At 39.3% G+C, this 10705-nt stretch overlaps 1 protein-coding gene and 1 pseudogene across 2 annotated transcripts in view; one reads left to right on the top strand and one right to left on the bottom strand.

Annotated features, from left to right (window-relative positions):
* Nucleotides 1–727: 727 nt before the first annotated feature.
* On the top strand, nucleotides 728–1785 carry LOC126018407 (1-acyl-sn-glycerol-3-phosphate acyltransferase alpha-like; annotated as a pseudogene).
* Nucleotides 1786–5008: 3223 nt separating this feature from the next.
* CCDC138 (coiled-coil domain containing 138) overlaps nucleotides 5009–10705 on the bottom strand; it is a 113902-nt gene continuing 108205 nt past the window's right edge. For both annotated transcript variants that reach the window (XM_049781368.1, XM_049781367.1), the window contains one exon: nucleotides 5009–5495. In XM_049781368.1, coding sequence (XP_049637325.1) covers nucleotides 5330–5495 — 166 coding nt within the window. In that variant the 3' untranslated portion in view covers nucleotides 5009–5329. The remainder of the gene's footprint in view (nucleotides 5496–10705) is intronic.

The raw sequence follows: 10705 nt of genomic DNA, 5'->3' as shown, positions 1-10705 counted from the left end.
ATATTATATAATCTCAATCACAACTTTTTTTTTTGTTTTATTGGGCCACACCCAGCTGTGCTCAGGGGTTACTCCTGGCTATCTGCTCAGAAATAGCTCCTGGCAAGCACAGGGGACCATATGGGACGCCGCCACGATTCGAACCAACCACCTTAGGTTCCGCATCAGCTGCTTGCAAGGCAAACACCGCTGTGCTATCTCTTTGGCCCCTCAATCACAACTTCTTGATCAATCAACCATAGGGCAATTGGGTTGCTTTCATATCATGGATGTTGTATCTAATTTTGAAGTCTTTAATTTAATCTGAATTAACTTTTGTAAATGTAATGTTCATATACAATGATCATAGCTGGAATTATACCTTTTCAAATTTTTGTGTTTGGAGGGTAGATATCAAGAAGCGGTGTTGCTGGGTCATATGTAGTTGTAACCTTACTTTTTGGAGAAATCTCCATATTGCTTTCAAGAGAGGTTGAACCAGACAACATTCCCACCAACAATGAATGAAGGGTTCTTTCTCACTCACTATATCTATACTAACACTGATTATTTCAAGACTTTTTGATACTTTGCCATTCTCACTAGTATAAGATCTTCTCAGGTCTGTTATTCATTGCTTTATAAATCTTGTTGCCCCTTCATCTGATATACAGTTCATAGAATTAAATTCTTTTGATATAGTCAGGCTGCTTTACTGTGGCCCAAGAAGCTGATCTAAATGACCAGAATGGAGGTGTGGGCAGGGGCATGGATATCATTGCTGCTGCTCTTCCTGCTGCCCACCCTGTGGTTCTGCAGCCCTAATACCATGTACTCACAAAATGGCCCTTTTCAATGGCTAGATCCTCTTTCTGGTTGTATTTGCTATACCAGTATGTGCTGTGTGAGGATACAACATTAAGAACAAGAATATCTTTCACCTGATGCTGCTCCATTACTTGTATGGAATCTGAGTGAACATATGAGGAGCTCAAAACTTACCTCTCCCAGCCCTGTTGTCGTCTCCAGTCATCATAACTCTCTTGATTTGCTTTGAATGATGTAGGTTCTGCCAGGCCTCTTTGTGCCCATTACTCACAATAGCCCATAAGCTACTATAATTGGCTCTGAAGACTAGTGTGCTGGCTGGTAGAAGCCATCTTTATTAACAGGAAATGGACAGAGAATGTCATGTTTGAGTTTGCTCAGACTTTGTTTACCCAAGACATATAAGTTTTCTCCCTGGGCCCGGAGGGATAGCACAGCGGCGTTTGCTTTGCAAGCAACCGATCCAGGACCAAAGGTGGTTGACTCAAATCCCGGTGTCCCATATGGTCCCCTGTGCCTGCTGGGAGCTATTTCTGAGCAGACAGTCAGGAGTAACACCTGAGCCGGGTGTGGCAAAAAAAAAAAAAAAAGTTTTCCCTGAGGGCACAAGAAACCACAATGTTTCGATGTTGTCCTTCAAATATAGTACATTCCACCTTGTTGTACAGTTCCAGGTTTCCATTTTTCCCATAATCATGTCCTCCTAACAAGACTTAATCTGTAAGAAGATTAACTCCAGGGTGATTCAAGTGCAAACCCTACCTCCAGTGCCCACAGAAGGCCTAACCCTAAATGATGTCTCAGCAATCGCCAACAGAGTCCAATATTCCATACTCACCCTTTCCTAGGAAATCTTAGTTGGCAAAAGGTGGTGGTGACTATCTGAAGAAACCTGGAGGTTTAGGCAAGCCAGCTCTGAATGTGCCTCTAATCTGTTCTTATTCCCTTCCCTGTTACTTCCAGCCTAATGATCCCTGAAGAAGGGCCAACTCCTTTTTCTAGTTTGCAGTTTCCACACTTGTTCTCTTCTTTGGAATCTTCTAAATTCCAAATTCTAAAGTGATTGTTGACACTGCTCCCTCCTGCTTTCCAGCATCTCTCAAACTCTTCTCTCAGTGCAGTCTAGATTTTGACCAAGATTCACCTCCAGTACCATTTTGTTTGTGAAAAAACTGCCTCTTCACTATCTCCAGTGGCTCAGCCTACACAATGCGGGAGCACTTCAGCTTTTCCTTAGTGGACCTCTTCCTTTGTGTTCATCTCACACTGGTTTATTCTCCCAAGTCCATTAAAATATTCAGTGAACTCATTCAGTGGTTATAAGTTGGTGCTTGCAACATGTTGAAATATTTCTCAGCACCTTCACCTTCCCTCTATGGAGCCTTTCATCAATGGAGGTTGAACTTTTACTCTGAGGTCTCATTCCTGCCTATAGAGCACTGGGCTGGACAGCTAGCCAAAGAACCCCCGGAATGCCAGTCAGTTCGGTGGCCCAGATTCCCCCACGCCAGAGGATCTTCATGGCCTGATCTGGTAACCTGGGCCTTGGGGGATGGGATGGGGTGGAGCAAAACTCCGCCCCTATCCATTCATTCGGAAGCTACAGAGGCGAGAGCTGGGCCTGGAGAAGCCACACGCCAGGAGTTGGTCCCTTGCACTGGTATGTGGTGGGCACTGGGCTGGACAGCTAGCCAAAGAACTCCCGTACTGCCAGTCAGTCCGGGGGCCCAGATTCCCCCATGCCAGAGGGTCATCTGGCCTGATTTGGTAACCTGGGCCTTGGGGGATGGATGGGGTGGAGCAAAGCTCCGCTCCTATCCATTCTCTTTTTCTTTTTAATGTATTTTCTCTTTTCTTCTTTCCTGCTCCTTCTATATACTTTCACCTTCCCCCTCTTTGGATATCCAACTATCCCTGCACCTCTCAACCCCATCCAGATTTTCCACCTTATTAAAACTCTTCACCTTCAGTTCTTAATCCATTAGGCATCAAGACTGACCTTCTACCCCAATGAACCAGTACCCAGCACCCAAGTGAAGGGACACCCAGTCAAACCCACACCTCATCCCCAGCAAGAAGAGCAAACCAACTCCCCTGCTGACTCATGCTGCATGTCCCTCCTTACCAACTCTTCCTAATATAGACTGTTACTTGAAAATGGACTTAGCTCTAAAAGTACCCCCAAAGCAAGAACTCTTCCCAAGACCTTCCTGCCATGATTCTCTTACCAATCTGAAGAAGTTCAGGATGCATGATGAAAAGGCGCTCAGGAACCCACACACTACAAGAAAATCCCAAAAGACAATGGGGAAACCTATACTTCCATCATAAGTATAAGACCTGTACACAGTACCTCTTTACCTGCTTTTCCCCCAAATGTAAGATAGTCTATTGCATCATTTTGTTCCCTTAATTACCTTGTTATTTCATTTTTTATATATTTATGTGAGCACATATAGTTTTATTTCTATTTTTTTATATTTTTTGGGAGTGTGACCTGTTCTGTTTTCTTCTCTTTCCACCCCCAAATCCACCAGCAATATAATGTAGCACCATTTCCCCCTGCAAAGACACACTAAAAAAGGGGGAAATATTACGTATAAAAACGAGCTCTTATCTACTAGAGATAAGAACTCATACTTGTTTACAATACAGGGACATCTCCCACCCTGAAAATATGTCACGTGGACCTAATTTAGACCCCAGGTAATTAGACATCATCCATCCAGCCTTGAACCCTGGATCACAGACATAGAAATGACACAGTTCTTCACAACAGCTACAGGAAACAAATCCCGTCTGGGACATCCTTAATACTGCTGGGACACCATCAAGTGCCAGCTCTAATATGATATCCTGACAACGAGGAAAATGGAAACAACTTGACCTAAGAGCAGGTTATCCTACCCCACCAGCTAACAATAAGACAAAATCAGAAGACTTGTCACCCTTTGGTCTGTCCAAAAGCCAAGATTGTGATCTACAGATGACTGGTTGATAGAACCATGACCGGACTGTATGTATCCTGGGACCAATAAAAAAGCCTTAGTCTAGAGTTTCAGCTAGGGCCTGCACAACAACCATAATCTCCAGTTCCAAAGGTCTGTCTGAGACAATTGCAACAGAATGGGTCTTCTGGAAACATCCTAGGATCAACGCAAAGACCAACACCATCAACCACAGAAGATGGATTAAAATTACACTGAGGGAGCAGAACTTTTAGAACCACAAAGAAAGACTTCCTCATAAGTTCCACCCCTTGACTTGTGGAGATACCGAGATCTTTAGATACAGAGGCCTGATCTTATCACCCAGGATGGAGCAGAAGTCTTCCAAACAGCACGAAAGCACAAAGGGGAAAGTAAATGAACCTGTACGGAGTCTATAGTTAATCCCATGACAATATACTCCAAGAGTGGAGAAACCCTGTATCTCTTAGGCCAAGGAACTTCCTTTTCGAATGACCCCAATATTTACTGTGCCTGTGCAGGAGGGAAAAAAAAAAGCACAAACAATTTTTCTTTTTTTTTAATTTATCTATCTAGTTTTTGTCGATTTCTTTGTTTTAGTGTGGTTATTGAAGTTGTTGTCTCCATTTATATTTATATATTTATTTTCTTCCTTTCTTTTCTTTCTTTATGTGCTCTGCCATGTTCTTATCTCAAGATCATGGCTTTTATATGGTACTTACCTTTATTGTTGAAGTGCTCACTGGATATTTTATTTGACATCTCTTTTTGTACTGCTGGGGTGATTCACCTTTTTTCCCCTTCATCTCTCAAACCGAAGATGAGAGCCTCTAGAAGGACTCCACCCATTTTCGGCGTATTTGATTTTGACCCCAGTTTATTACTTTTCTCTTCTTCAAACAAAACCATGCAACTTGATCTATCTAGTCCCGCCTCCCAGTTACAGGAGGAAATAAGGGAGCTACCAAGACCAAACAGTTGTAAGACCACTAAGTAGCAAGTTAGGCACAGAGGAGACCACGTGTTCTTGCAGCCCTGGAGGTGAGGGAGGAAGATATGGGAGGTAGGATGGAAACAGAGGTGTAGGGAGAACAATTCGGTGATGGGAATCCCTCTGCTATTTAGTTAACATGTACCTAAAATATTATTGTCAACAATATGTAAGCCACTATGATCAAAATAAAAATTATATTATTAAATAAAAAAAGAATAATGACATGATCTAACCCTGATCCCACATAAATACCAATTTTATTCCAAATGATCACATAATTTAAAGAATTTTCCTAAAACTTTTACAAATACTAACCCCAGCAACATTAACCCTGTACATTCCATTCTGTACATTTGTTATTATTAATTTGTTAAATTGAAACGTTCAAAAAATACCCTAGTTTCTATAGATTTCAATTTAAAAATTAAAAATTCTATTTTTCATGATAAATAATGCTACTGATAACTTTACTTGGCATATATTTTAGTTAATTTGGTGATTTACAATCTTATAAATATGACATACAACAACAACATAATGATAATAATAAGCAGCCGGCCTAATGGCATGCATTAGAGGCTAGAGAATTACATTTTGTTAAGCCCAAATTGAATAGAGTTGAATTTAAGTTAATACAGAGAAAGGCATGCTCTGGATGTGTGGTCCTTTGTAGTTCTTGAAGCATCAGATGAATAGTAAAAAGTTCAAAGAGCTTCTTATTACTCCTAGAAGAGAATGAGAATATTTATTAATTTATACATATTTGGAGAGCTAATCAGTAATGAAACTGGGAGGAAGTTTATGAGTAAAGGTGAAAGAATGATGTCTGGTTTTAAAATATAGGAGAATTGAGCAAATAAAGAAAAACAAAAACAAAAAAGATTTTATAAGATATATTATGTCTTAAGTGGAAATAAAGTAAAAAAAATAGACAATGTTCAATTCCTGAAAACTGCATCTTATATATCACTATTGAGCTGCAGGGTTTTTCTTTCTCATCCTAGAGTGAAATAAAAAAGAAACATAGTAAGGGAACAAGAAATAGTCAAATTGATCAGAAATAAAGATCTCATTTAGAAACTTGAGTCCATATTAGGATGGATAGGCGGGATGTGTCTCATCGGAGTGAAGCAGGCTTTCTGGTGGTAGGTAAGACACTTGATAATATATCCATGAAAAATATGAGTAATAATACTGAAAATCCCAGTACTTAAATAAAAATGGCTTAGCGAAAGAAAAAGATTAGGTTTAATCTGTCTAAAACTAGTAATTTGCTAAACTGAAAAAATAGATTATAATTTGACCACTAATTATTTATTCTGTGTTAAGTGACAAGTAACTTCCTATTGTGTTCCAAGGACCAAACAGAACATATGTACTGCATAACGGAAAGTAATTTTAAAAATTTGATGTTTCATATTATTAAAATTTTTTATTTAAGCACTGTGATTTACAAAGTCCCTCATAGATTCAAGACATAAAATGGTTTTGGCACCAATCCACCAGTTTCAATTTCTCGCTACCAATGTTCCTAATTTCCTCCCATACTCCTCCACCCCAGTCTGTCATCTTGATAGGCACTTTTTAAATTTTATTGTTAAAAGTTTGAGTTTCATGATATTATTGTTCTTTACTCTGTGATTTGGATATTAGCTCTTTTATTCCTTAACACCATGAATGTGCCTATGTCCTCTTGATCCTTAACCCCTGTTACATCTCATCTGTCTCTCTCCCACTCCTCTCCACTTTTTTACTTTCTTTCTTCTCCCTAAACTTTGGGATCAAAGATGGTCTAGGTACCTCCTTACCTTTTAAACCATTATATTATATTATATTCCTTCGTCCAGTTATTCTAATACCAACTATGATTATCATCCTGTGTTTATCCTTCTTCTCTGACTTACTTTGTTTACCATAATAGTTTCCAATTCCATCCATGTTGCAGTAAAGGGCATGACATCATTGCTCTTTACAGCTCTGTGTTATTCCATTCTGTATATATAACCACATCTTCATGATACACTTGTCTATTGTTAAATATCTAGGTTGATTCATAATCTTAAGATATAGTACTGGTGCTGCAATGAAGAGTGGTGTGTATACATCCTTTCAAATGAATATTTTTCTTTCCAGGAGACAAATACTCAAAAGTACGATTGCTGAATGATATGGCAGCTCAATTCTGAGTTTACTGAGAACTTCCATACTGTTTTCCATTAGGGTTGAAACAGACAACATTCTCATCAGCAGAGGACAGGAGTATCTTTTTCACTCCATCCTGGCCCAACATAGATTGTTTGCAGTGGTTTGGTTATGTGCCATTGTCATGGTGTAAGACAGGGGTCTCAAACTCGCGGCCCGTGGGCAGTTTGTGGCCCTCCATACAACATTTTGTGGCCCGTGGCCGGCCTTCAAATATCGCAGTATTCACTTACCGAATAATAGCAATAAAAATCGCATTAGTAAGAAAAAATCGCATTAAACATTCGCATGCCCTGAGCAGTTCCGTTCGGTGTATGCAAATATTTAATGCGATTTTTTGCGATTTTTTTCTTACTAATGCAATTTTTTTATTGCGAATATTCGGTAAACGAATAATCACGAATACTTTGCGCCTAGCGCAGATGTCATTTCTGCTGCTCCTGCCCACTGTCCCTTGCATTATCGGAGGCCTAAAGGAGAGAAGGGAGAGAAGTTTATTACAGAATTAGATTTTGTCATACCTTCATCATGACTTCATCAAAGCCTGCAGTGAAGAGAAAGATTGATGACGAGTACAGACAATTTCAGAAAAAGTGGGAGACGCAGTATTTCTTTGTTGAGCACAGGGGCATCCCCGCATGTCTTATTTGCTCAGAGAAAGTTGCAGTGCACAAGGAATACAACTTGAAACACCATTATTCAACTAAACATGCTGAGGAATGTGCAAAAATATCAAGAAAATGAGAGAGCCAAGCGGGTTGTCAGTCTAATGAGGCAACAAGATTTCTTCAAGAAAGCAACCAAAGAGAATGTTGCGTCAGTCTAAGCTAGTTACATGGTTAGTGACATGATTGCTAAGGCAGGGAAATCATTCACAGAAGGAGAGTTTGTTAAAAAAAAAATGCATATTACAGGCTGCAAATATTATCTGTCCGGAAAAGAAGTCAGTTTAGCAAAATCAGCCTTTCCGCCAACACTGTGGCAAAGCGCATTTCTGACATGTCAAGTGACATTTATCATCAACTGTGTGAGAAAGCCAAATGTTTTGATGCATACTCAGTTGCTCTTGATGAGGGCACAGATATAACAGATACTGCGCAGCTCACAATTTATGTCCGTGGTGTTGATTGCAATTTTGAATTGACAGAGGAGCTGCTCACAATAATTCCAATGCATGGCTAGACCACCGCTAATGAGCTATTTCGGCATCTGTGTGATGCCATTGAGAATGCAGGTTTGCCATGGGAGAGGTTTGTTGAAATAATAATTGATGGAGTGCCATCGATGACAGGGAGGAAAAATGGACTGGTGGCACTTGTTCAAAAAAAACTTAAAGAGGAGGGTGTACAGAAGGCCATTGCTCTTCACTGCATCATCCATCAGCAGGTCCTTTGCAATAAATGCTGCTGTGTGACAATGTGATGTCTGCTGTTATGAAATGCATCAACCAAATCAGAGCCAGGGGCTTAAAGCACAGGAGGTTCCATGCTTTTTTAGAGGAAATGGAGTCAGGATATGGAGATGTGCTCTATTTCATCGAGGTACATTGGCTCAGCAGGGGAAATGTCCTGAAAAGATTTTTTGAGTTGAGAGAAGAAGTGAAAGCCTTCATGGAGAAGGATCGGAATGCTGTTTCTGAGTTGAGTGATCACAAATGGCTCATGGACTTAGCTTTTCTTGTTGACATCACACATAAGCTGAATGTACTAAACAAGATGTTACAAGGCCCGGGGCAGCCTATGGCAACGTGAGAGCATTCTCCACAAAACTTGTGTGATGGAAATCCCAGCTCTCTCAGACAAACCATTGCCATTTCCCAGCATGCAAGGAACTTGTGGATGCAGGCATACCATTCAGAGGTGAGAAATATGTTGATGCTATTTTTAAGCTAGAGAAGGAATTTGATCACAGATTTGCAGACTTCAAAAAGCACAGAGCCACTTTACAAATTTTTGTGGACCCCTTTTCCTTTGATGTGCAAGATGCCCCTCCTGTGCTTCAAATACAGCTCATTGACCTGCAATGCAACTCTGATCTCAAAGCCAAGTTTAGGGAGATTAGTGGAAAAGCAGACATGCATGGGCAATTTTTGAGAGAATTGCCCCCCAGCTTCCCTGAGCTTTCCCTAATGTTCAAGCGCACCATGTGCCTTTTTGGGAGCACATATTTGTGTGAAAAGTTATTCTCCACATTGAACTTCAATAAGTCAAAGTACAGGTCTAGTCTTAATGATGATCATCTTCAAGCCATACTGAGGGTCTCAACTGCTTCCTCTCTAAAGCCAAATGTGGTTAAGATTTGTGAGAAGAAGCACTGTCAAGTCTCTGGCAGCAAGGAATAGGCAAAAGATGCCATGTTCAGAAGAACTGTTCATGATCTTCACTCAATGTTCTATTCATGTTAAGAAGAAATAATTAAAACTGTTAATAATAACGTTTGAGGACTTTTTTTTTTTTTTTTTTTTTTGTGAAATCCCTTATGTGGCCCTGCCTCACCCTGACTTTGCCTCCTGCGGCTCTCAGGTAAATTGAGTTTGAGACCCCTGGTATAAGATGATATAGCTCAATGTTTATCTTGACTTGGGTTTTCCAAGTAATAAGTGATAAGCACTTTTCCATGTGCCCATTGGTCATCCTTTAGTCTTCCTCAGAGCAGTGTGTCTGTTCATTTCCTCTTCCCATTTTTGATGGGGTTTCAGATTATTTTTGTTGATCTTTATTGATGTTTTATATATCCTATTAACTCTTTATGTGTTGAGTGCAAATATTTTCTCCCACATAGCTGTCTTTTGGTTTCAGCCCATGTTTCTTTTGCTGTACAGAAACTTGTTTGATGTTGTCCCATTTATTTAGTTTTGTTTCTATGCCATTGGATAATTGAAGACTTCTTTGAGTTTTAGGTGTTGGAGTATACTACCTATATTTTCCTCAATGTACTTTATAGATTTAGGTCTTATCTCAAGGTTTTTGATCCATTTTAAGTTGACTTTTTTGTAAGGTGTGAAGTATAGGTCCAATTTTACTTTTTTACAGGCAGTTATTTAATCTCCCAACAGTATTTGAAGAGGCTGTCTTTATTCCATTTAGGACTCCATTTCATACTCTCTCTAGTTTGCCAAAAATTAGCTGACCATATGTAGTTTTAACCATGGCTATTTTATTCTGACTCACTGGTCAGAGTCAGTCTTTATTCCAGTACTTGTGCAGTATTGGTTACCATGGCTTTGTAGCCCAGCTTCAAGTTAGGTAATGAGATGCCTCCCAGTTTCTGTGAGTTCAGCCAAAGATTTGTCTACTCTACTGTCTATTTTTTTTTTACTGTCTATTTTGTTTATTCTTTCAAACAACCAGATTCTTATTTCATTGATTCTTTGTATTATTTTCTTTGTTTCTGTATCTTTGATTCTGCTCTGGTTTTTATTATTTCTTCTACTAGACTTTTGCTATTGGTTCCCTAGATATTTAATATGTGCATTTAAGTTGCTGATTTTCTATTTTTCTTCTTTTCTTATGTAGGCCTATATTGCTATGAGCTTCCACTTATGTACTGCTTTTAAAATGACTATTAAATTTTGATAACTTGTTTCTTCATTATTATTAGTCTCAAGGAGTATTTTCATTCTTTCTTTGACTTTCTCTTTGATTTAACTGTTACTTAGTAGCATGTTGTTGAGTCTTCAAGTGTTAAGAGTTTCTCCATCTCATAATTTTATGGTTAATTTCTGTCTGTATGG

Source organism: Suncus etruscus, chromosome 9, assembly GCF_024139225.1.
Source record: "Suncus etruscus isolate mSunEtr1 chromosome 9, mSunEtr1.pri.cur, whole genome shotgun sequence".
NCBI lineage: Eukaryota > Metazoa > Chordata > Mammalia > Eulipotyphla > Soricidae > Suncus > Suncus etruscus.
This window is presented reverse-complemented; position numbering and strand designations above follow the sequence as displayed.